We start from the raw sequence: 26,826 nt of genomic DNA on the forward strand, positions 1-26,826 counted from the left end.
TTTATCTGTGATTTCTTATTTGGTAGGCTACAATCAAATATTTGAGAAGTTGTCAAATGGAGTAAGAATACAGGTACACTCTGGCAACAGGACCGATCAGGAAGGATGGGGAAAAGCTCCTAAGAGATGAAAAGAAGGGGAAGAGATGACTGAAGAACTGGGAATCTTTAGGTAAGACATCACAGTCAGCAATCTTTAGCTATCTGAAGGACTATCATATACATGCCCTGTGTTGCCCCCAAGGATGGAACCACGGCAATGTCAATTAAATTCAATTTAACAAAGATGGCTTTCACAATTAAGTTTTAGTTTCATGTTATGATCAATTATTTTTAAATTCGCACTATTCCATAAAGGAGAAGGCTGCCTTGTTTTGGTCAAAGAAAAAAAGTTAACAATAGGGCAGGGAAGCATCTGTCCATGTATTCAATTAGGCAACAAACTGAATGTCTACTGTATGCAAAGCACTGAGCTAGGCTCTGAAGAGTAATATTTAGATAAAATATCTACCTTCAGAGGAATATCAGACTAGTAAGGGAATAAAATACAAAGATAAGTATAATTTACATTATACCATAACGTACATTAAAGAGGTAAAAAAACAAAATGCTGCTTGAAGTCTGAAGGTGAAGGTCATCTTGGATGGGGACTTCTCCTAATGTACAGGGCAACTTAAATGAGATTTGCTGATAAGACAATATGCCAGTATCCACTTCTCTAACCTCTCATCAAAGGGGAAACCATGTTTTCAAAATACACCTTCATTTTCCAGCATCATTCTTGTACATTCTGATCACTGTACAGTGACTTACTAAAAGTTCTGTGTTTGTACACTGCTGAATTTAGGAAGATAAAACAAAAGCTCACAGCCTATAATTATTATCACTGAGAGAAAGCATCATTACTATGTTGCTCAATTAGCAACACATCTTGTACAATCACTCTACAAATTCTCTGCTTGGTTTTTCTTAGTGAATTTTCTACCTTTATTGTTCTTAAGATAAGGTTTGATGCTCCCTTCTTTCATATACATGCTCAGCTACGATAAAAACAAAATAAGCTTGCCCTGCCCTCCAGGAAGATATGTTAAAAGAGAAATACATGAACATAGAGAAGAGTCTGCTTTATTTTTTTGATGGGGATGGGGATGGGGGGTGGGGTGGGTGAGGAGGGCTGTTTGTTCTTCGCAAGCCCTGCTTTTAAATAGGCATTCTGTCACCCAACAGTTATTTCTGAAGTGGCTGCTGTACAACATTGGCACTGAATATTCATAGCTGAAGAGTGAGGACAGGCAAAGCAGGACAAAGGGGCAGGGCAACGCATAGGTATTTCCACTTCTTATGAGTGGATTTTTTTTTAAAAGTCAGAATTCTAGTAGAAAGGTACTGTGTGTTTGTCCTTCATTGCTGAAGAAGACCATGCCATCAGGGAAATAATGACATGACTTGCACTTGACTTTGTTTTGAGTGAGGGAGGGCTGTGCAGGTCACCAGTCTCACTTCCCCTCCAGAGTCATCTGAATCCAGTGACCAGATACTCCTCAGGATGACTGGAGATGACCCAGGAAGAGGCAAATGGGGTTAAGTGACTTGCCCAAGGTCACACAGGTGGTGAGTGTCAAGTGTCTAAGGTGAGATTTGAACTCAGCTTCTCCTGACTCCTGCACTGGTGCTCTATCCACTGCACCACCTAAGCAATTAAGATTCAGGAATTACAGTGAAGGTTCAGAGACTCAGATATATAAACAATAAAGAAGGAAGATGGCATTCATCAAGTAGTCTTGTCTACTGCAAAGTTTAGCAAACTGTGGTCTGCAAATTCCTACCACAGCAAGCAATGAGAATAAAGTTTCCAGGAAAATTCCAGTGTGAAGGACAACTTCTTTGGGATAGTAAAAGACAGAAGATTCTGGGGAAAGGAGGGTGGGAGAGTTCATGAATAAATAGGAGAGCAGTGGTTTTTCTAGGGAGGACTAGGTATAGGAGGCAAAAGGTACTAGCGAGCAAGTGGCTTATGGCTGAAAGACTTAGAACAAATAAGACTGATATAAGATAATGATAGAAAACTAACATAATCACAGTGATCTTTTAAAACAAGTACTATTATGTAAAATGGCTGTGTTTGGAAATAACAGAAGCGTTTTAAAATATTAAATGATTTTGTATTAGAAATGTTGGCATATCCAAAAATAATTTTCATAACCTGAAGTCTTTTCCAAATGTATTTTTGCTCATGAAGCTCAGCTAGAAACAAATTCCCAACTACAATGATAAAGTTATAAAAGCATTGCAATGAAAGAACATGGCATTCTTGTTAAGTCTCAAAGATGCATTCTGTTCACAAAAGAAAACAGCAACTTTTTCAAAGATAACACGTGATGGGGAAATTGTACAGAAAAACTCAAATGTATTTTGAATTTTGGTTCTGCACTCAAAAACTAACTACTATGTCTGAACTCAGATTTGAGTTCAAGTCCACCTGACTCCAGGTCTAGTAAAATAAATTAGTTGAACCTGATCAAAGTATTACAGGCTCTATTTTTTCTCTCAGTATCATTCTTTTCTTACCCCCTACATTTCAACTTCAGTCCCAAGGTTACTGAAACTTTTTAAGCATTCTAACTCTGAAAAGAAATCTAAAGCATCAGGATAGGATGCCTTATTCTGTTTCTGAGATTAATGATTTGCAACTCTTTAAAATTTACCAAATCACGTATTTTTCAATGCAGAACCAGAATTCAAAATATATTGAGTTTTCCTGTACAATTTTCATGTAGTTTCCCTGTTTCTTTCACGTTGGTATGAATTGTTATTGTTGCCTTACCCGAAGTTGATTTTGTTCAAGACCTTCACTTTTACGCTTTTAAAATATTTCTTCCAGGGCGGAGCCAAGATGGCAGAGTAGAAAGACATACATATGCAGGCTCTCCCCACACAGCCCACAAAATATTTCTGCCGCATGGCAAATTAACTGCTTGTTTTCTTATTCATGCCTTTTCTTTTTATTGGAATTTAACGTGGTCAAATTTTAAATTATAATTTTTGTTCAGCATACTTTTCCCCACCTCCAATCTTTCCCTTCTCTACTCTAGTCTTTCACTAATGAGTTCTGCTCTCTTCTCACTTTTAGGAACCAGCATAGCTTTTGTCTTCTCTCACCCACACTTTTATCATCTCTTTTCCTAGCTTTATTTTTTCTGTTTCATGAACCTTTGCAGTAGGCCAAGTAATTTAATGATTGCCCACATCACAGACATTCCCCGTAGTTTTCCCCTCTGCCTTCTTGCTTCCTCAGACTTACCATTTTATTCTTCAAAGTAAATGCATGTCTTCCAATAGCAACAACACTTCATGCACTATGAATCCTTTCTCTACCAGGTGACTCCACAATAAAAATCTCCTTCCTTCTAAACTGCAATGGCATTTATTGATACCATTCCATGGACAAATATGCTCTTATAATTAGTCACCACACACACACCCACACACCCACACCCACACACCCACCAGGGTCTTGAAAAATGAAGCCCTACAGTAAAGTATTCAAATCACACCATTCAAAGTTATGTTAAATTTGGTTTTATATATACTATTAGATCCAAGTTCCACTGGAAATATGCAGTGAAAAATTTTTAAATTTTTATCTATTTATTAGCATACCACAACAGCAAAGGATAAGAAAAATGTATTTCTGACTCAAGTTTATTACAACTTGAGTCAATTACAGAAAGCAAAATTTTTGAAAATTTCTGAACATCAAACCCAAAGATTATTCTGCTTTGATGATGACAATGTCGTTATTATCATTTAAAATATTTTGTAAATTAAAATTTCTTCCCTTTAATTCCTCATACATATGCTGGTAGGTACAGAGAGCTTTATCAACATTTCAGCAAATTTACACGCTCACATTCTCACACAATGAACCAAATATGTCACTGCATACCCTGGGGAATTAGTTAAGATTCAGTAATGCTTTAAGTGGGTATCATTGTCATTGCAGTATTTTCCAACAGTTGAGCTAAAATAATTTGAAAACCAATCTTCAAAAACAGCTTCAGTCACCCATTCTTTTTTATCTTACTGCCATAGAATTGGAAGTGATCAATGGCTGTGTCCTCTCAAAGAATGAGGATTTTAAGAATAACCATCGCTTTTAACTTCTGTATTACTTCTCAATAAAAGTGTTACCCAATCTTCAAATCCAAGTTATTTCTTTTTTGGAAATAGAAGTTCTGCAAAGCATCCTTTTCCAGAATAAGCCTGTTCCATCTATATTAAAATTTTGTTGATCACTATTATCAACTTTTTTCCCTACTATTATATTTTCTACTATTATCTTCAGAACACAAGATATTTAGTTGTCACATTCTCATTTGCAATGGCCACCTCTCTAGTTTTAACTATATGTAACTGAAGTTGTTTTTTAAAGCTTCTGAATTAATGCTGTAAGTCTCTTCACTGTCCAGTTCATTTTTATTTTCTTTCACTACTTAAAAACTTGAGTTTTTCTCTGCATAGCCACTCTAACAGAAATTTGTTTCTGATTGCAATTTTCAATCGCTACAGCTAAAAGATGGTCCACTTCTATTGTTATATTTTCCACAGGATTGTTTGCAAAACAAAAAAGGTGATGCAACTTTGCCTTTTATTTCCTGTCTACAGCTGTTGCACTGATTGAATCTTGGATCATACCTAATGCAATCTGGTATTTTATAATTTCATTTCACATTAATTGAATTTGTATTTATCACCAATATTACTCTCTCCTTTGCCTTTATCTTCCTCAGAATGCTCAGTACCAGGAATTAAACATAAAGGCAATTAAAAGCTGATGGCCAGGTGATAAAATTGAGGGAAAGGGCTACTATTCATACACATACAATCCCAACCTATTATATTCCTTTGGATGAGAGCTGGATTAAACCTGTAAAGATGGATGAAGTTGGCCTGGAAAGACTTATACGAACTGATGATGAAGGAGCAGAACCAGGAGAACTTTGTGCACAGCAACAACCACAGTGTGCGATGATTTTTTCTGGTAGACTTAGAACTTCATTGCAATGCAAGGACTTAAAAAATTTCCAATGGTCTCTTAAGGCAAAATGCCTTCCACATCCAGATAAAGAAAGAACTATGGAATTCGATCGCAGAATGTTGCAGATCATTTTCTTTTGTATTATGCTTTGGTTTGTTTTATGATTTCTCCCATTCATTTTAATTCTTCTATGCAACATGAAGGCAAAAATGTATTTAATAGGAATGTATGTGTAAAACCTATATAAAATTGTATGCAGTCTCAGGGAGGGAGTGGGGAGGTAGGGGGGAAGGAGGCAAAAAAAATCTGAGATATATGGAAGTGATTGTAGAACACTGAAAAGAAATTTAAAAAAAAAAGGTGGATGAATTTGAATAGATGTAAGGTACCATCATGGAGTAATAAGAGAGTTGGTAATTGGTTGGTAGAAGGAAAATTCATAAACTGATGAAATAACTGATATTTTGCAGATTAAAAGAACAAACTACAAGTACACAGAAATTTAAAATGGGATTTGAATAAAAATGACTAGCATACATATGAATTATGACCAGATTCATTTGTGCTTTAAAATAATCATGTGAAGACCAGAAAATATTATATTGGTTGTTGTATCTCCTCACCTGTTGCTGGGCACAGAAATATCGCTGGGTTCCAAGTCAGAACATTTTACCCCTCCCATTCCTATCCCTACAGAACCTAGAATGCCCATTCCACTTGCACCCTCAACAGAGCAAATACAGTTATCTCAAATTTGAAGAGATGAGAATCACCAACTGCAATCCTTCCAATAACAAAGGACTATCCTTCTAGACCTTACCATCTGTTCAGCCAATGCACTCTCAAGACCCTTGGGCCTTACCACCTATCTATCTGCCTCACTGCTGCAGCATTGTCAATGCTCTGCAGATGAGCCCTCCTAAATGTGTTTTGTCTCTACTAATTACTGTATAAGCTTTGGGAGAACACATTTTTTTTATTTCTATCTCCAACATTTAGCATAATTTTGGCACACAGTAAGGACTTAATGCATTTTAATTATTTCAAAAGATATACAGAAACTAGAACAGTACACACTGTGTTAGGGACAGCATTATAATGGTTTTTAGTAGAATAATGTTGCTCAATGCTATATAGTATTAAATAGCTCTCAAGTATGGACTGAAAGTATTTTAAGTATAAATTTAAAATTATCATTGAACTTTTATTAAAATAGTTAGTAATACAATGTTTTCTGATATACTGTGATAGGTATAACCACGGGAACTTTTTGTAACTCGATAAAAATGACAATATTATAAAAATATCTCTAACTTATATGTAAAAAAAATAAATCTTTAACTCTAGTAGATAATTTCAAGCAACCATGGAAAGAAAGGAAACCCCAAAATAGTTAACTTGATGACTAAGGTATTGGGCACATGACATCACCTAAATTTCTGCAATGCTTTGGGTATTAACTCAGAAGATATTGTTGGCCATATTGCCAATTTTTTTTTAAATCTTAAAAGTACATTATTGCAAATGACTTAGTTAAAAGAATTTGCAACATCAATACCATGTACAAATGACTTATACAGAATCATAAGTTTCATAAGGGCAGAGATTACATTTAATTTCATCTCTGTGCGTCACCTAGACGCAAAGGCTGTGCTGACCCAGAGTAGGTGCTATATAAATGCTAATTATTACTGTTATTATTTAGCATAGTGCTCTGCACAAAACAGTGCCTTATTAAAAGTTTGCTCAATATGCAAAGTAAAAAAAATTAAAATTATTATTTCTACGCCAAGATATTTTAAAGAGGAGACAATATTTAAGTTGTTAGAATAACAAGAGTCATATAAGCATTAAGATCCTCACAACAGACTATGTGATTCTAATGATATTTTACTCTGAAATTTTTCACTTAAAGGTGTTTTCCCTAAATCCTCATCTACAACTTTTAAAGTTACCAGAAATAAAAACAGTACTGTTGAAAATAATCATAGCAGAATTTCAATATTTATTTATAAACCAAGCCTGATAAGAATTGACTTACATATCTAAAATCAGTTTAACCTGCTATATACACTATTATTTCAATTAAAGAAGAGAAAGAATTCTAAAAATATATTTTTATAGAAGAAATCTTGTAGAATGAGTAGGCAGAGGGACACATTTCAGAACATAAATTTCTTCTCTACCAATTTTTACAACAAGACCTTCTCATCTCCTTCCTATCAAAAAGGCAAGATGATGTACTCTGACAACTTCAGTTCACAGAGGAAGGAAACAGGTCCTTAAATAATGACTTGTCACTCAAAGTTAGAATTTGGTTATTCCTTTCCTCACTCCCAGATGAATGGGCTGTTCAATCCCTAGGAATATAACCCGTGATTCAGTTTGCTGAGTCCCTGGTTCATACTCAGGAAACCAGAGCTGAGAAAACACTGTTGTCTCCTTATCTATTCTTACCAACTACTTGAGTACTGATGAGAACCTTAATCTCCAAACCGAGAACAATTTTATTAAAAAGTTTTGTTTCCAGAGAACTTTTTAATCAGGGTATCACTACTTATTTGTGCAATTTTTTTGTTCCTTCACTTAACACATACTGTCTGGGGTATTTCACATAACTTTAGACATAACATTTTCTTCTAAGCCTAGAATTTAATCATTCTAATCAAGAGTATTTAACTCTTATTATCTAATCAATAATAAGCTCAGGTTAAAAAAAAAAAGACTGAAGGGAATCAAGACAATAATTTGTTTTGGCTTTGTGTTCCCAGGGGTCACAATTAAACAATTGGGAGAAATTGGACTATTTAAGATGATCAGCTGCATCTTTCAAGTCATCTAAAAATGGAAAAAATTTGTTCACACCAAAGGAAGAAATATTTTTACAGCTATTTCATTTTGCAATATTTAAGCTTCATTATATAACAAACACATAGCCTTTATATAAATAACTGTGCTACTTGAACAAAAAGCACTCAAACCAAAGTCTACACTAGTGGGTTTGTCTCCACAGGGAGAAGCAAATGACTTACCTTGGCTTGAAATTTCATATAGCTTCTCTCTGAACATTGTTTCCGGCTCTGAAAATTAGCAATTAATGCTGCACACTTCTGCGTTTTTTCAGTGTTTGGCTAAATTAATAAATTAATTTTATGGCTGAGTTTTCGTTTTCAAAGTACTTGTTTCTGCTTCTAATTGGTTGAAAGGAAAACCCATGAAGACTGGGTTTCTACCCATTTTAAAAGAAAAGCATCAGTTTTGCTACTGTCAGAGGTCTTTATTTTGTACATATAAGGAAGTGGGTTTTGATGCTATCTGAACGTGCTTCCTGTTTTACTATGGGCATGAAATAAAGTCACCTTAGATTGAGAGGCAAAGCCCTTGAGAAAAAGCATATACAAGTTTACTCAACCTCTTACTGATACTTGCAGGCCACTTGTGATTCCTCAAAAGGAAGTTAATCCTACTGAAATGTGGCCTGAAGTCATCAGCATACCACATGTCATCGTTTCTCTCACTTGTGGCTAAGAGATTTCTCAGAATTATACAGAACAAATGCATTCACATGCACACAATACACACATAAGCTATTTCCAGTTTCAATATTAATAAAGATGAAAGAGTAGGAAATATTTATGCTTTTTTCTGGCACATACATCTTCCAAATGACTGCTAACATCAGATGTATATATACTGTGACTAAAGATTAATGAGATTAGGTTATGGGCCACACTTAAAACTCAATCTTGATATTTGCATTATAGCTGGCATCGGATGTCATAATTACTTCAGCAGATTGTTGACTTAATTTTGTAGTTCTCAAAAAGCACTGGGCATTCCTAGATGTTCTGTGCTCACCTTGGGTATACACACATCAGTCAATCAAACTCAACAAATTCCAAACTCACACTGTATGCCACCTTATTTTGCACAATAAAGCACTATTACAGTGACAAAGATGAGTCGGTGATCTGAAAATAACTATGCATGTTTGTCCCCCTACAGATGTAAGCTCCATGAGGGGAAGGAAATGTTTTACTTCCGCTTTTGTAACCCCAGAAACAAAATAGTAGGTACTTGATAAATGCTTTTTGTTTGCTTGAACAGTGATTTGTAACAATGGATTCAAACAAATTCCTGGATCCCCAAATAAATCTTGACCAGGTCGCATATGACCAATCAGCCTATCTTTGATTTGAATTAGAAACCTTTGTAGTGAAAATCCTTTAGGATGATTCTCTTCTACAGCTGTTCATTGGTAATGTTACCCACAATGGCCTCCTTTTGGGTGACCTAAAAATATAATTCTTCACAAAATACAATTTTTCATTTTTTCAGTCATTTATAATCAAAAGCATATCATTGTTAAAAAGATGGGTCTTCTGCACATGACAAAAAATGAGAATAGACAATAATGGAGGGACTGTGGAGAAAGAGCAACACAACTAATAAAAGCTGTGAACTAGTACAACCATTCTCGAAAGCCAATTTGGCATAGAGCAAATAAAGGTAATGTAAATGAATATATTTTTGATTCAGGTTTCACTGAAAGACAAGGGTCCCAAAAAAGTCAATGAGACAGAAGGAAAAAGGGAAAGGGAGAGAGAGAAGGAGAGATGCCTCAGATACACCAGAATATTTACAGCAGCACTACCTTTGCTGAAACAAAGTAGATGTTTATCATATAGGGACTGGCGAAACAAACCATGGTATATAAATGTACTAGAATATTAAATGGTAATTTTAAGAATTACTAAATATGAATATTACAAAGGACTTACATGGACAGATGCAAAATAATGTTAGTAGAAAAAAGTAAATAATACATACAATGACCACAAGTAAAGTAAAAAGAAAAACAAAATCATCAAAACTGAATGCTACAAAATTGTAACCCAAGCATGAGATGAGATTACATCTCCCCACTCTTCTTTGCAAAAATAGGAGACTATGCAGATGCTCAACATTGCATATAATGCAGTTTAATTCCTCTGATTATCTTTTCCTCTTTTTTTCCTGCTTTCTCATAAGAGGTTCTTCTCTCAGAGCAATTAAAGAGATACAGAGGAAAATGTGACATAAAACAAAAAGACTGATAAAAAATTATTAAAAAGATTGCTCTCCCTAAAGAATCAAATAAAAAACTAGTTGAAACAATTAACAACTTCAGTAAGTTGCAAGATATAAAATAAACCAATATAAATCTTCAGCATTTCTATATACTACCAACAAAATCCAGCAGGAAAACAAAAATTCCATTTAAGATATATGAAATATAAACTACTTGGAAGTCTATCTACCAAGATGAACCCAGGGACTGCATGAACACAATGATAAAACATTTTTTACACAAATAAAAATAGAGTTGAACAATTGGAGAAATATTCATTGCTCATGGGTAGACTGAGCCAATATAATAAAAATGACAATTCTACCTAAGTTAATTAACTTATTCAGTGACATACCAAAATACCCAAGAATGATTGCATCGAGTTAGGGAAAAAAAGTAACAAAATTCATCTGGAAGACTATAGCAAGGGAATAGGGAAAAAAAATTTAAAGGAAGTTGGCCAGATTTCAAACTATATTACAAAGCTCTAATTATCAAAACAATCTAAGAAATAAAGTAGTTAGTATTATCAGTCAAATAGATTAGGTACCCAGCACACAGTAGTATATGACCACAGTAATCTAGTGTTCCACTCAAAAATCCAAGGATTTGGGGTAATAACTCAACATTTTTTTCTGGAAAAACTTGAAAGTAATTTGGCAGAAACTAGGCATAGCCCAATACCTCACACTGTATATATACTACAATATGGTCAAAAAGAGTAAAAGATTTAGACATAAAATATGATATCATAACGAAATTAGGGGAGCATAGAAAATGTACCTGTCGGGTCTATGAATAAGGGAAGAGTTTATGTCCAAACAAGAGATTAAAGGGATTACAGTTAGCAAAATAGATAATTCTGATTAAAAGAAGTTAAAAGGCTTTTGCATAAATAAAACCAGTTAGTCAAAATTAGAAGAAAAAAAAAAGCAAGGTGGATGTGTTGTGTGTGTGGAAATTTTTGCAGGCAGCTTCTCTGATAAAAGCTTCATTTCTCTAATACAGGAACTCATCATCCAATTGATAAATGGTCAGAAGATATAAACAAGTAGTTTTCAGAAGAAGAAATAAAAGTTATCAAGAGTCACATAAAAAAATTCTCAAAGTCACCACTGATTGGAGAAATATTAAATATTAAAAATATTAAAAACAACTCTGAGATACCACCTCACTCACACTGGTCAGATTGGTTAAGAGGACAGAAAAGAAAAAGAACAAACATTGGAAGAGATATGGGAAAACTGGGACACTAATGCACTGTTGGTGGAGTTGTGGATGTTGAGGGGATGCCCTTCAACTAGAAAATGGCTGAACAATTTGTGGTATATAATTGTGATGAAGTACTATAAGAAATGGTGAGCAGGATGCTTTCAAAAAAATTTGGCAAAACTTATATGAATTCATGCAAAGTGAAGCAAGCAGAAGAACGTGGTACACAGTAACAGCAATATTGGAATGATTATCAGTTCTGAAAGGTTTAGTTAGTATGATAGAGATAATGACCTGAGACCAGAAGACCCACAATGAAAAATGCTATGCATTTCTAGAGAAGTGATTTCTGAATGCAGATTGAAACAATTTTTTTACTTTGTTTATACTGTCTTATTTTGTGTTTTCTTTTGCAACACAACTAATACAGAAATTTTTAGCATGACCTCACATATATAATCAAAACCAAATTTATTGCACTCTCAAGGAGAGGGGAGGGTGGGGCCCAGGGAAAAGATTTGGAACTCAATTTTTCTAAAATGATTGTTAAAGAAAAATTTTACATATAATTGGGAAATATTTAACAAAATAAATTTTAAAATAATTCTAAACAAATGATTGCCTGTGATTCAGGAAAAACCATGGGATCATTAAAAACAAAGCATTTCCCAAGATTCTGTCCTCTTCCTATTAAATTGTTATCCATGTACATGTTTAGTTTGCAATATATATACTGATTCTGGCCACCTCTAAAGATTATATTTCAAAGAGCATATCAAAGTCTGATAAATAAATATTCTTTACCTATTTTATTTTTGCTGTGTTGATAATTAGGCAAAACTCTTAAGTTCCTACACATATCATTTAGGAATCACTGCATTGTTCCAGGGCTTGAGGTAATCGGCAAAATATTATCCACAAACAAGAACGTCTAGAAGACCTAATAATCTTTGCGGAATTCCTCTTCTATAATTAACCTTTACTGAACAACTTAACACTCATCTCCCTGTTTTATACTTGACTCAATATTAATCTTCATAATAATGTATAACAAATTTACAATTAAAAATTAAATGCCAGGCATAGTTGATAGAAAGCTGGCCTCAAAGCCAAGATCCTTGGCCAAGATCAAAGCTCAGGTCCTACCTCAGACAGACAGAGGCTGTGTAGCCCTCTCAGTGTTCTAGGCAGCTCTCCAATAGTACAAGTGGCAGAGAAGAAGATGCCAGTCTACAATGGGTGAGAAAGCTTCCTCATTTGGGAGTCCCTTATAATAATGAAGTCATAGATCCAGTTTCAATCTCCTCAATTACAATTATAAACCAAATAATATTAGTAATAATTTCTAACAGTCTTAATGTCAAGTAACAATTTTAGTTAAAAGAAAATGTTTAGAAATATCATGATCCCTTATGAGATAAAGAATTCTTACATTTTCAAAATCTATTTCAGATTATTAAAGTGGGGCACTTAATGGCACCAGATTTCAAGTTCACTTCTTTTAATGGATAAATAAGCTTTTTGAAGGGTCGCTCTCTCTCTCTCTCTCTCTCTCTCTGTCTCCAATCTGACTACTTTCATACGCTGACCGGGATGACAAGGATCTGGCCACAAGCAAGTAGAGCCCAGGGCATCCCCAAACAGTGGGCTGTTTTAGTTATGTCATTCAAAAGGGAAGATTTGAAGATAAAGTATAGTTGAAGAACTGTGAGCAATGGTTAACCAGCTTATCTTTGTTCAGAGAATTGAGATTCAGTGATAATTTGCCCTAAATCACCCCCATACAAGCTCATAGCATGGTTGGAAAAAGACATTTTACTTGCATAAAGCACCTGCCTTTGTTTTTTAAGTGGCTATACTATGAAAATGTTCTAATATAATTTGGCATGTCTTTAAAAGCTGAAATAAGCATTTTCCAGTTCTCACCCTAAAATCAATTACTTACATGATATGAACTCTGAATTTTTTTTGAGCATCAATATTCTTATCTACGTTAAAACATATATATGTGTGTATTGTGTGTATACATATATAAAAATATGTGTGTGCATATATATGCATGTATGTACGTATGTGTGTGTGTGTCTCCCCACTTGTGTTCATCAACCACTTTATGAAGCACCTACCATATAGCCCCATGCTAAGCTCTGGGAACAGCATCTGTGATTTCACTGGTTTAGGGAAACTCTTCCGTATCAATGCAGATAGTATTTTCTCTGCAATTTGTGGTCTTACAGAACTGCTTAGAGGTTGAGTGCACTGAGTCACACAGCTAGAGTGTACAAGAGAAAGGTCTGGAGCACAGGTTTACCTGGCTTCAAGGGTGGCCTTCTATTCTTTATGCCATGCAGTCTCTTAGGCCTCGGGGACACATAAACAGAAAAGAAATACCTCTGTCCTCAGGGCGCTTACATGATATAAGTAGAGACATACATATGTAAGCAACCAGAAAAACGCACAAAATAAACACATTTAATTGCTGCATTTATATATCACTACAGATTTTTGAAACAAAAGATGTACATGAATGCATACAGAAAGGCATTTCTTCAAAATAATTCATGTAGACAGATATTCCTATGTAGTCTGAATTAGAGGTTTTACTACACTTTTAGACCCACTTTAGGTCATGTTACGTATATAATGTCCTAATTTCAATGAATACTATTTGAGTATTTAAAATTCTCTAATATTTATAGGTGACAGTTGCCCCCTAACTCCCATCAATAGTGGTACAACAGATATGAAAAGGGGAAGCTGGGTGGTACAAAGGATAGACGACTGAGCCTAGACTCAGGATGTCACCTACCCGAGTTCAAACCTGGCTTCAGACACTTACTGGCTGTGTTATCTTGGGCAAGTCACTTAACCCTGTTTGTCTAAGTCTTCTGGTCTATAAAATGAGCTGAAGAAGGAAATGGCCAACCATTCCAGTATCTTTGCCAAGAAAACCCCAAATGAGTCAGGAAGAGCCAGATACAACCGATACAAATGAATAACAACAAAAAAGTCCCAGGGACTGCACTTTTATTTGATCCCTAAAATAAGCCCACCAAGTAGGTATAGTTATTATACTCATTTTACTATTGAGGAAGATGAGGTAAACAGAGGTTAAGTGACTTGCCCAGGGTCACCAAGTTAGTATGGCTAGATTTGAACTCAAGTGTTCCCATCTCCAGAGCTAGCACTCTCTCCCTTGTGTCAACTGGTTGCCTAAAGGACAAATGATTTCTGTAGGTCAAGAATAAGAGATGCACTGAGAGCCACCAAAACATGGGAAAAGAAGCTGGACAGATATTGTTGCAGAAATGACAAATATTAGAACTTAAGAGATGTGATTCCACAGGACCAATAATAGCTAAGGGGCTAAAAAGAAGACCTGGCTACCTGTACAAAGATGGAAACGGCAAAGATGGTAAGTTCTGATGTTTCGTTGATTTTCAAATAAAAATGAGTTAGGAATGGAGCCTGGGTATTCAAGGAGCATCATATTATACTTCTATCTTACTTTACTATTATACTTCTATTTCTAGGGTTAGATTATTAGATTATAGTAAGGCACACCAAGCACTTCTCTCCTTCAATACAGTATCATATCTGCCCTTTAGATGCCTGACTGGGGTACATAAGGCCAAAAAGTTAGGCTTCATTCAAGCATTACAAAACAGGTTTTACTGTATTATCAATACTTGTTTAAGTTTCATGCAAAAAAAAAATTCACTTAATAAAACAGTATACATAGCTTAACTGGAAACCAAGTGGATAATATTCAGTGTTCCACACCCATATTCCTCTCAACCTCTGCAAAGAAAAAGAAGCTGCCTTCTCAACTCTCTTCTTTGGGACCAATTTTGGTCCTTAATAATTCCATAGCTTTTAAACTGCCCTCTCCAAGGTTACCAATGACCTTAGTTGCCAAACCCAAAGGACTCTTCTCATGCTTCACTCTCGACCTCTCCACATTCTTTAATACGTTGCAAACTCTGTACTCCCCGAAATTCTCATCTCTCTAGGTTTTCCAGACACCATTCTCTCCTGGTTCTCCTCCCTATCTGACAGCTCCTTCTCAAGTCTCCTTTGCTGGATCCTCTTCCAGATCATACCTTAAACTGCAAGTGTCTCACAGAATTCTGTCCTAGGCTCTCTTCTCTTCTCCCTCACTTGGTGTTCTCCTCAGCTCCCATGGATTTAATTACCATCTCCAGGCTGATGATTATCAAATCTACTTTTCCTGCCCCAGTCTCTCAGTTGACCTCCAATCTTGCATGCCCACCTGTTTTTCAGACATTTAGAAGTGGACATCATCTTGAACTTTTAAACTTAAACTTTTAAACTTCTAAAAGTTAGCACAGTAGACATCATCTTAAACTCAGTATATCCAAAACTAAACTCATTATCTTCACCCCTAAAACCTTCCACCCCCACCACCTACTTTCCATATTACACTTACAATCTCTTAATTCCCCGTTTCCAAGCTGTTTTCAAGGCCTGCCAATTTCACCTTTCCAACATCTCTCAAATATGCCCTGTCCTCCCTCCCAACCCTCCTTCTTTCCTCTGACACAGCCACCAGGGCAGGCCTTTATCAGCTCATGCATGGATTACTATAATAACCTCCTAGTGGGTGGATCTGCCTTTCTCTAGTTTCCCCCCATTTCAGTCTATCTTCCATTCAGCCACTAAAGATTTTCCTAAATGCAGATTTGATAATGTTACCCATCTCCTTCCCCTACCTCCACCCCCACCCAATAAACTCCACTGGCTTCTTACTGCCTCCAGGAGCAAATACAGAATGTTGTTAGGCATTCAAAGCCCTTCAAAACCTAGCCCCCTCTTACCTCTCCGATCTTCTTATATTATATCTTATTCCCTGACAAGATATTCCATCTCTGGGCTCTGAGCATTTTCTCTGGCAGTCTGCCACACTCAGAATGTTTTCTCTCCTCCTACTGAGGTCCCTACTTTCTCTTTAAATCTCAACTAAAATCCTAACTTGTACAGGAAGCCTTTGCCAATCCTTCTTAAACCTAGTGCTTTCTGTTTATCATTTCCTATTTATCCTGTAGTTTGCTTCATATGGATTTATTTACAAGTTGTCTCCCCATTAGATTCCAAGTACTTTGAGGATAGGGGCTGTCTTTTATTTGTATCTCTAGTGCTTAGCACAGTCCCTGGCACACAGTAGACACTTAATAAATGTTTACAGATTGATTGATTCTACCTTTACCTTACTGTAAAAACTGTGTAAATTATTTTCCTGGCTCTGCTTACTTCACTTTCCCTCATTTCATGTCTTATCATGCATCTCTGTATTCATCACATTCATCTCCTCTCATAGAGATATAATGTTCTATTATATTTACGTGCCACAATTCATTTAGCTAATTCCCAAATAGCCCCAAAGAAAAAATCTGAGAAGGAATCTTTCTCTTCTTTGCGAAGGTTGGGAGAAATATAAATGTGGAACACTGAATATATCAGACTCCTAAAATGTTGGCTAGTTTTGCTCTGTTTTTCTTCTTTTTTTAAATTATTATTTGTTGTTTGCTTGATCTGGAGGTTATACTGGAATATGGATATGAATATTTAAAGAGATTTCAATAAAAATTTATTTTTATTTAAAAATTTTCATTAACATGCATACCCTTTAAGAACACCTTGCAATACTCCAGTGATCAAAGTTACATGCTTCTAAAAAGTCTGTCAGGACAAAGTGAATATTTTTCATACCATTTGGCCTCTATGACAAAATCCCAACTCCTCAGTTTAAAAAAATACTGCCCAATCTGGCTCAAAGCTGATCTCTCAAGACTTATGTCATGCATGTAACTGCTCTTCACACACCTGCTTGATGTTCCTAGAATGTTCCTGCTCAGGTGCCTTTCCTTCACTTAGAATGCACTCACCTCCTCAGCTTGGTCTCTTAAAATTCTTATCTTCCCTTTCAAGGTTCAACTCTGGGGGCTTCTTGTGGAAAACCTTTCTAGATTCCTCATTAGTACTCTTCACTTCCTCAAATTATCTTGAAATACTTTATATCCTAGGCTTTGGATCTACATTTTAAGGCAAGGCAAAGAAGTTTTTTGTTTTCCAACTACAGATCACATTTAAAAAAATATGTATTTTTAAAATCTTCATTTGCCAAGTAAGTCAGCCTACCATATTCTCCCTGCTGCCCTTCAGAAGGCACTTTACAATACTATTTGGATGTAAAAAAAAAAAATTACACCTCTATTTTAGATAATCTTTGCCATCTTATGCATTTTAAAATATTCAGAGAAAGGGTCTACAGGCTTCAGACTGCCAAAGAAGTCCATGACACAAAAAAGTTTAGAATTCTGGTTTTGGAGGAAACTCTTGCCAACCTTTTTTTTTTTTTTTTTTATTTTGTAATGTTTAACAATCACTGCCATACAATTGCGATTTTATCCCTCCCCACCTACTCCCCACTACCCCCCTCCCTCCCCATGACTGCATACAATTCTGTATAGATTCTACATATACTTTCCTATTGAGTATATTTTCACTATAATCATGCTATGTAGTCAGACTAAGATAAATGAAAGAAATCGTATAACAAATCAGAACATGATACACAAACACACACACATACACAAACATGATCTGCTACAATATGTGAGTGACTTCCATATTTCTCTCTCTGAGTGTGGCAGGCATTTTGCCTTGAGATCCTCCATTGGGATTTTTTTTTTTTTTTTGGTAAGAAGTTCTTGTGTTATTACAAAAATCTAAGTGTACCAGAAAAAACTCTCACACACTGTGGTTGTTGCTGTGCATAAAGTTCTCCTGGTTCTGCTCCTTTCACTCAGCATCAGGTCATATAAGTCCTTCCAGGCCTCTCTGAAGTCTTCTTGTTCATCATTTCTTATGGCACCCAACCTTTAATTATCTACATTAACAAGGAAGCACTGTTCTATATAATGCCAAATCAAAGATAATTTTAAAACCACCTGTATCCAATTTTATATATATTTTTATGTTTACCTTAGAATACAGATGTGTCTTGATGTTCTAGGAATTCAGTCAAGTGTTTATTAAGAGACAGAGGTAATCCAAATTTCAAATATGAATTCAGACTTCTATTTCAATGCAGACATCTATTAAACTACTGTATGCAATGGATTAAATGCTGAGGATACAAAAATGAAACAAGGTAACAGTCTCTTCCTTTCAGTAACTCCCAAACTCACTGGGAAATAAGAATATACACAGGAGAGGTTGGAGCCTCCTGAAAGATTCAAAAACGAAGAGATCACGATCTCATTTATAGTTAATATCACACCTAAGTGACTAGGAGAGGTTGTTGAGGCAATCAGAAAAATCAGTGTTACTAACAGAAAAACATGGAAGTTAAACAGTAGGGCAGGTTTGAAGCAGAAAATAAGGAGTTTCATTTTCATCAAGTTAGAAGTGAGGTAGCAGCCAGGCATGCAAGCAAAAGACCTGTCTTCAGAACATGCTTGGAATCTAATGCTTTAACACTTGCAAGTTGCTTTGTATACATTATATACATTAAATAATTTAGGCTTTATACCAACCCTGGTGAAGTAGACGGCATTTTGATCCTCATTAAGTGATTAAGTGCCTTGCCTAAAGTCAGACAATTGCAGGATTGGAAATGAGGCCTTGCGGACTCCAAGCTGAGGAGGGACTCTTTCTATCACCTCCCACAAGGCCTCATTCTCCTTGAGTGGTAGGGGCTGAACATAAGAGATCTGGGAATCATTTACATAAAGATGATAATGAATCCCCCAAGTGAGAAAGTGAGAACAGGAAGGGAAAAGGTAAAAAGAAAAGATAAAAGAGGGAAGTCAGTATTTCAGGGAATGCATAAAGATAAGCAGCCAGAAGAGACACAAAAGGGGCAAAGAAAGAGGAAGAGATGCAAGAAAGAATGGCATTCATGAATCAAAGAGAAGAATGCTAAATAAATGAGGGCACGACTAAGACTGTCAATAGCAACAAATCTCCAGCAATTCCTTTTCACAAGTTCTTGACTGCTGTTCTGCTTAAGTAAAAGTTATTTTACAACCTTTGTCTTCAATTGAACCAATAATCAGAATAGGAAATCCTCTGGAGGAAAACATGGCTCCAACTTTAATACTGATAACTGACCATAATGTCCAAATCTCAAAGTCCTGACAATGGTAGCTTACATTTATGTAGTTCATGAATGCAAAGCATAAATCACTAACAAAAATAAGCTGCTAAAGTGTATTATCTCATTTGATCCCCAAACAGTGAGTACTGGTTTGTTTTTTGTTGTTTTTTTTAATGAGAAAACTGGGGCTCAGAAAGGCTACAAAGTAAAAGGATTAGTTTTTAATCGAGGCATTCTGACTACAAGTCTGGTGCTCTTTTTCAAACAACTCACTTCTGTGGGACTGAGATGAGTATTTTTACAAAACACCCCCAAATTTGAAAGGCAGCATAAGGTAGTAAAAAGAGTAATCAATTTAAAGTCAGTGTTCCTGATCTCTGAGATTCAGTATTTTTGTCTCCCACATCCAAAGTTAGGATTTCACTTTAATCTGAAGATACAGGTCTAAGTCAGGAGATCTGGAAGTTACTCTCTGTATAGAATAGCACTGTGTTAACCCTTATGAAGAAATACTATTAACAGTGTAGTAATTATTCCATCATATTCAGGCAGGTATCTAAAATGTTGGGGATGGAGGGAGAGAGAAAGTTTGGCACTTTTAAGAGATGTTTACCAAGTAGCTGCAGAAGAAAAGGGGCACCTTGTAAAATGGAAATTCAACTCTACATTAATGAAAGAGTATCACAGAAAAGCCAAATTACAGGCAATAAGAGGTGACTATATAAAAAGTCCTCTGGCTCAGCCCCAAGATAGGTAACGTATAAGGCTTAAAACAGTAGATCAAAAATTTTGAGAGAAATGAGGAAAAATGAACAAGCATTCTAACTTTGGCAAAGAGAGCAAAAACAGAGGCTCTGAAGAGTTCAAAAGAAAAGCAGTAAGGGGTCAGATTATACTATACACTGTTAATTAGCCAGGAAAATGTAAGGAGTGGTGGGTAATTTGCCAAGAACTGATAAATCACAAGTTCAAAAAAGGAAAACAGTTTGGCTTCACATTGTTCAATGACAATTAAACCCTGGAAGGTTCTGGATGCAGGGTTAAAAGATACTGTTTCTCCAGAGTTCTACTCCAAGACCTGCAGGACTTAGCTGAACATGGATGGATTTACCTTTCCTCTTCCACCTGCTCTTCCTGCCCTCCTTGTTGCTCCCACCATCACTGCTGCTACTGCTGTTCTCAGAACTTGGGGAGTCTGACTGGCCATCACTGCTCTCTTCAGAACCTTCTGATAACTCCTTCACGCCATCTGGAACATCTTTCTGAAAAGGAAAAGTCAATTGGTTTAGTGACTACTAAACATTTTATTTACCATGTAAGAGAGGTATGATTCTGTCAGGTCAGATGGCTCCAAGCTAGGAAGATCTGGACTGAAGTCTCACCCTTGCACATTAGTTACTTAACCCCTGCTTGCTTTAAAACTCTCTGAAGACTCTAAATTGTACAGAAGGTGTTGACCCACACTAGCAGATGGAGTTTTCTTTCCTGGGAAAAGTTCTCTATACCAATGAAATCAATGGTACTCTTATAAGATAAGGAGTAATTAGGAACTTAGGCTAATTTAGAACACTGGTTTAAGTTCTTAATCACAACAGGTATAAAGTTACATCTTCTGATTGCTAATAACACAACTCCCAAAATACCAAAGCTAATCTTTTGCATTCTTATACATAAAACTACAAAACTGTGATGAGACAGAAAACAATATATCCTAGTAAGAAAAACTAGGTTTAAGTTAGAAATCAGCATTCTCATTAGATACAAAGAACTTCAGGATCATAAGCCTTACTTCAATACTTCAAAAGGCTCCTTGATTTCACAGGTCTGGGCACTTGCTCCACCTTGACTGATGACACTCCCTCTACCAACAGAGTCCAAACCTTCATAATAACTTAGCATATGATTTATGAGGTAAAATCCATCATTCTAATGACAAACTGGGGATAAGTCTTTGCAAACTTAGCTAGCTGGTCCTCAGACAACAGACAGTTTGTTACCAGGTTTATATTATAAAAAGCTCTAAGGCATTTAAATAGGATACTGCCAAAGCTATACTGACATTCTATTTCTCTCCAGTAGCTGTCACCCAGGGAAAAAAATATTTGAAGTGGCTACTTATTAAGGTTACTTTCTATGTATAAAATGATCCCCCACTGCTTTACTATGGAAAAATCTACATTCCTGATTATCCTACTGTAATCTCCAAGACCTTGTAATTTGATATAATCTTCACAAATCTATGTCTATATCCCTTTCTTTCATCCTTCAAAAACTTATGACACATCTCTCCACACATCTTTCTAAGAATAACTCCTTCTGGTAATGCTAACTCGAAAGATGTGAAATAAATTCTTCTTCTTCTTCCTCACAATTTTGACTAAAGAAAAAAAAGTTCAACCATGTCATAAATAAAGAACCACACATACCTTTGCCATCAATTTCTAAGTGGCCTTTTCAGATACTATTTCTTACTGGACATTAAGTCTACAATCTGAGTAACTGTCATAAAATGGAAAATTATGAACCAGAAATGGCAAAAGAAGATTCAGATTATGGCATTCAATTTCAGTTAATTAAGATTTTTTTCCACCAAAATAAAACAATGTATTTTTGTCATGAATTTTCAGTTGTTAAAATCTGTCAACTTCTGGTATTGACTTCGTTAGACACATGCAGTTTTTTAAAGAGGATCATTTAAGTTAACCCTGGGAAACTGCAGGGACATGAGCAGCTGGGGATCCTAAATGCAAGTTGTGTTAGAGAGATTCCTATATGGGAACCTCTCCAGTTTCTGTCATCCCCATTAAGGACCGCACAAGGAAAAAAAATATGTTCTGGGTTAGTAAACTTACGTATCCCTGGTGGAGAGAAGGGAACATAGAACATCTGCCAAGTACAACATATTAGAGAAACAAACTAGTATTTCCTCAAAAAAAAAAAAAATCATTAGGCATTTAGGCAATTATGTAATAGCTGGGTGTGAGGTTGAGTCAAGCAGTCACCAAAAGCTGTATCTGAGACTTTCTGGAGGATGGCTACATACAAACAGTGCTTCATCACACATGGAGAAGGCCAGGTCATGTCCTACAAACTTAACAGGGAGAACTGTGAAGAGGTGTAAATGTTGTTGAGCATATGCAAATATTCTAGTACCAGAAGGAAACGTAATTTGTTTGTCAAATAGAACAAGTCCTGCTGTGAGGGAGAAATGTGACCCATAGAATACACTGCCAAAGGATATAACCTGCTATTAGTATTCTCTGAAGTCCTTCAGTCTGTCCAGGTAAAAACAGCAAGACTTCCCTACAGTCTAAACTCTCCCCAAAAGTGGAAGGGCTACAGAAGAAAAATGGATGCTATCACACTTACACAGAGGTAAGAAACCAACTTGGAAATAACTGTCCTGAGAACAGCTTTGATCTCCAGGGTTTTAGTTAAGGGAAGATCACATATTAAGGGTTATTAACTGCTCTAACAAAAGTGACTATCAGAAAGTAAGTAAATTTCTGAGAGATATATGACAAGAGGACTGGGTCTGGATAAAGACTGCAATATCTCATGGAAAAAGTATTGATTTGCATTATCTTTTAAAGAGAAAAGGAAAGTTAGCTAATATCTGCTTTTTAGGCTAACACTAGGTTTTAACACCATTAACTTTTCCCTCCATTGCCATCGGAAGCACCAGAGAGAGAAAGAGAGAGACAGAGAGCAGCACAAAAGCTAAAGAGATAAATGACAGTGGTTCTTTGATATTTAAAGAAAAACTTCATTCTTGATTAAAGATAGCAAAGTTAAATTTTTTTGAAGCCCTAAAAATTATTTGATTAACAAATACATATTTTAAATTTGCTTTTCCTTTCTGGGGGAAGGAGATTAATGTCATCAAGAAAACTTGATGAGAAACACTTTCTTACTTTTAAATTAATTATTTGAGTTAAGGAAAGATATTAGACTGTTATCATATAATCATTAATTATCTTGTGAGACCAGAGGAAAGTACAATGCTGTAAAGACATGAAAATCAAGCCAGGTAAGTCTTAATTGGGGGGGAAGGGAGGAGGAAGAGACCAGCAAGGCTTTGGTATAAAAGTCTTCAAATTTTTCTTTATTTCATTTTTCTACTTTTGTGATCACCAGTATGCTTTTTAAAAATTGCCAACGGTAAAATTTGAAGACTAGGGAGTGTCAAGAGTTCAGCTCCTTGGGGGGAGGGGGTTGTGTGTGAAATGACATTGTAAAGGATATAACCATAAATCACCACTTAATGCCTCTTAGATCCCTGGTCTACAGAACAAGGAGCTACACAAGAGGACAAGCCAATTCTATTATTCAACAAAACTTTATTAAGTACTTAATATGTGCAAAGCACCTATGCTACTCTTTGGTAAAGATACAAAGTTTAAATAATGAGCAGAATGTCAGAGATGGTCTGGCTGTTTTATTTATATCACTAGTGACTAGCAAATTGCCTGGTATACAGCAATTTCTTAATAGATGCCTGCAGGCTAACAAGGTCTTGGAACTCAAAGAGCACATAGTCTTTGTTTACAAGGGTAATGTGACACAGAAGGTTTCCCCTAGGTGGTGGCCCATAAATCTATTCAGTGAGGAACCAGGGTGAGGACTCTGGATGACTGGAAGGAAACAGTTGTTGCTAAAAGGACAAATGGACAAAAAAGAACAATCATGTAATCCATCCATTTTTATACAGGCCTGTTCAAAAAAAATTTTCAAAAGCAACACAGTAGCCATTGTTTTCAATTACCTTCTAGAGAAACTAATTATACTAAGCCTTACTTATGTATACATTCTAAAACTTTTAATTTGCTATTATGCCTTTAGACGTTAGAGTCTATTCTATATAAACTGAGATCTTCCCCAAATTTACATTGATATCTTATTGGTGTCAATGAGGCTATACAAACACAGATTTTCTTCTCATAGTTTTCAAATAAAAACTAAACTTTTATTTCCTAGTAGCAATTTAGTGTTCCAGTGAAACAGTGTTTTTTAACAATTCAACTTCATGTTATTGGCAATTTTGTAATCAACTTACTAGCATGAATTAACCTCATTTACTTTCAGGGAAATGGTATTGATAAGTAAGGCTAAAATTAGTGATCTGTACCATTTCTCAAAGAAGCATCTTACAGGCTGACATCTACTTGCCAATCTGATAATAGCACCTGAACTTCTGTTATCTTGTTTATGAACGCAGGAGTTAACAGTTTTCAACTTTTAAAGTTTAAGTCCAGGTCCTCAATATTTCCAAAAACTTCTAGAAAACTTCTCCAACACACACTTACCTTTAAGGTATACACTCCCATTCTACCTGGAACCTTGTAGAAAATCCCTTCTTCCCCTCTGGAGTTGGTGTGTAGCATTGCATTCAGACATGCAAGGGGAGAAGTTCCACTGAGGAGAAGGGGGAAAAGGGAGAAAGAGGTAAATTATATTCCATTCCACAATACTTTCAAAATGTATTTTTAATTGATCAATATTCATTCAAAGAAATAAATCTGAAACTATTTATAATCTTTTAAACTCCAATAATCTACAATCATTATTAATATACCAGATTCAGAAAGGAATTCAATTGTCATAGCTGTATAGTTATGAGCATTACATGTCAAAAGGCTTTTTCCTATTTCCCAAGATTTCCATAATTTTTTTCTGATGCCCACACAGTAACTAAAGACAAACCTAGGCAAAGGTATTTTTTTAATAAAGAAAAGTCCTAATTTGCTAATCTTCTTTATTCAGTCACAACACAAGTAATCACATTCTGTGTTGTCAGCATACTGCTCCTTCTATAGTCTCCACTTGTCTTCAATCTCTCCCTTCTGTTAGCTTCCCTGTTACCTACAAACATGCTCATGTCTCTCCCATCCTCAAAAAACCTTCCTCTTATCTGTCCATCCTCACTAGCTATCATCCTATATCTATCTCTTCTCTCTTTTGCAGTTAAATTACTTGAGAAAGCCAACTACAACAGGTACCTTCACTTCCCTTGGTTTCTAATCCATCATTCAACCAAAACTACTTTTTCCAGTATTACCAATGATCTCTTACTTGCCAAATCTTATGGCCTTTTCTCAATCTTCATCTCTCTTTACCTTTCTACAGCCTTTGACACAGTTGATCAGTGTTTACTTATTCTTCTAAGATCCCAGGAACTCAGTGATCATCTCTAAGCTCATGATTCTTACTTCTATTTGTCATTAACCTCTATGCTCATCTCCAGTCTGAGACTGCCAAATGCCCTGACATCTCAAATTGCATGCACCTTAAACAACATAACCCAAAACCATCTCAAGATATCCAACAAACCTTCTTCTCTTCCTATTCAGGATTATCACAATCTTCCCCATCACCCAGACATCAAACAAGGTGTCATCCTCAACTCACTCTCACATCTACACCTTCATATCCAATGTTGCCAAGGAGTGATTTTACCTTCATAGCATCTCACATATATTCCACTCCCCCTTCTCCTCTGACACAGCCACCTCCCTGGTATAGGTCCTCCTCACCTTAGATACCTGGTCCACTGCCTTTTAGTTGGTTTCCTTGCCTCCACTTTCTACTGAGACCAGAACTAAAGCAACATCCTTCTGTGCTTGACCTCCCTGCCTCAAATTTTTCCCTATTACAGTCCATCACCACTCAATGTGGTTTTTCAAAAACATAGCTCTGACCCTGTCATATCCTTCTTCCTCCCCTTCTTCCCCACCCATATCACCTAGAGGCTCAAATATAAACTCCAATTTGACATCCTAAGCCCTTCATAATCAGTCCTCACCCCACATTTTCAGTCTAATTAAAACTTACACCCATCCCCATCAGCCATTTCAAGTACTCTGCATTTAAATGAAACCAGACTCTTTATTATTCCTTATACAAAACACTTTATCCCAGGACTCAGCATTTTCACTGGCTATCTTTCATACCTGGAATGATTCCCCTCATCTCTACCCTCATCTCTACTTTCTTGGTTTCTTTCAAATCTCAGCTAAAATCCCACCTTCTATAGGAAGTCTTTCCTTTGCTAATTATTCCCAACTTATCCTGAATGTATCTTTTCCATACATAATTGTTAGCAGGGGCAGAGCCAGATGGCAGAGCAGAAAGACCCATATACTCTAGCACTTCCCCCACAGCCCACAAAATACCTGGAAAAAATGACTCTCAATAAATTCTAGAGCAGCAGAAGCCACAGAACAACAGAGAGAAAGAGGTTTCCAGCAAAAAGTAACCTAGAAGGCTGACAGGAAAGGTCTATCTCACACAGGACACTGAGCAGAATGGAGCACAGCCCTGGCCACACTGCACTGGGAGGAACAGG

General features: G+C 36.0%; 1 protein-coding gene across 4 annotated transcripts in view; it reads right to left on the reverse strand.

Annotated features, from left to right (window-relative positions):
- ASXL2 (ASXL transcriptional regulator 2) overlaps positions 1-26,826 on the reverse strand; it is a 173,127-nt gene that overhangs the window by 57,478 nt on the left and 88,823 nt on the right. For 3 of the 4 annotated variants that reach the window (XM_072633922.1, XM_072633921.1, XM_072633923.1), the window contains exons 3-4: positions 24,788-24,896; positions 20,593-20,743 (exon numbers count right to left, since the gene is read on the reverse strand). In XM_072633922.1, coding sequence (XP_072490023.1) covers positions 20,593-20,743; positions 24,788-24,896 — 260 coding nt within the window. Of the gene's footprint in view, positions 1-8,069; positions 17,755-20,592; positions 20,744-24,787; positions 24,897-26,826 lie in introns of those variants that run through there. The other variant, XM_072633924.1, reaches the window with a different exon arrangement.

Source organism: Notamacropus eugenii, chromosome 1 (assembly GCF_028372415.1).
Source record: "Notamacropus eugenii isolate mMacEug1 chromosome 1, mMacEug1.pri_v2, whole genome shotgun sequence".
Taxonomy (NCBI): Eukaryota; Metazoa; Chordata; class Mammalia; order Diprotodontia; family Macropodidae; genus Notamacropus; species Notamacropus eugenii.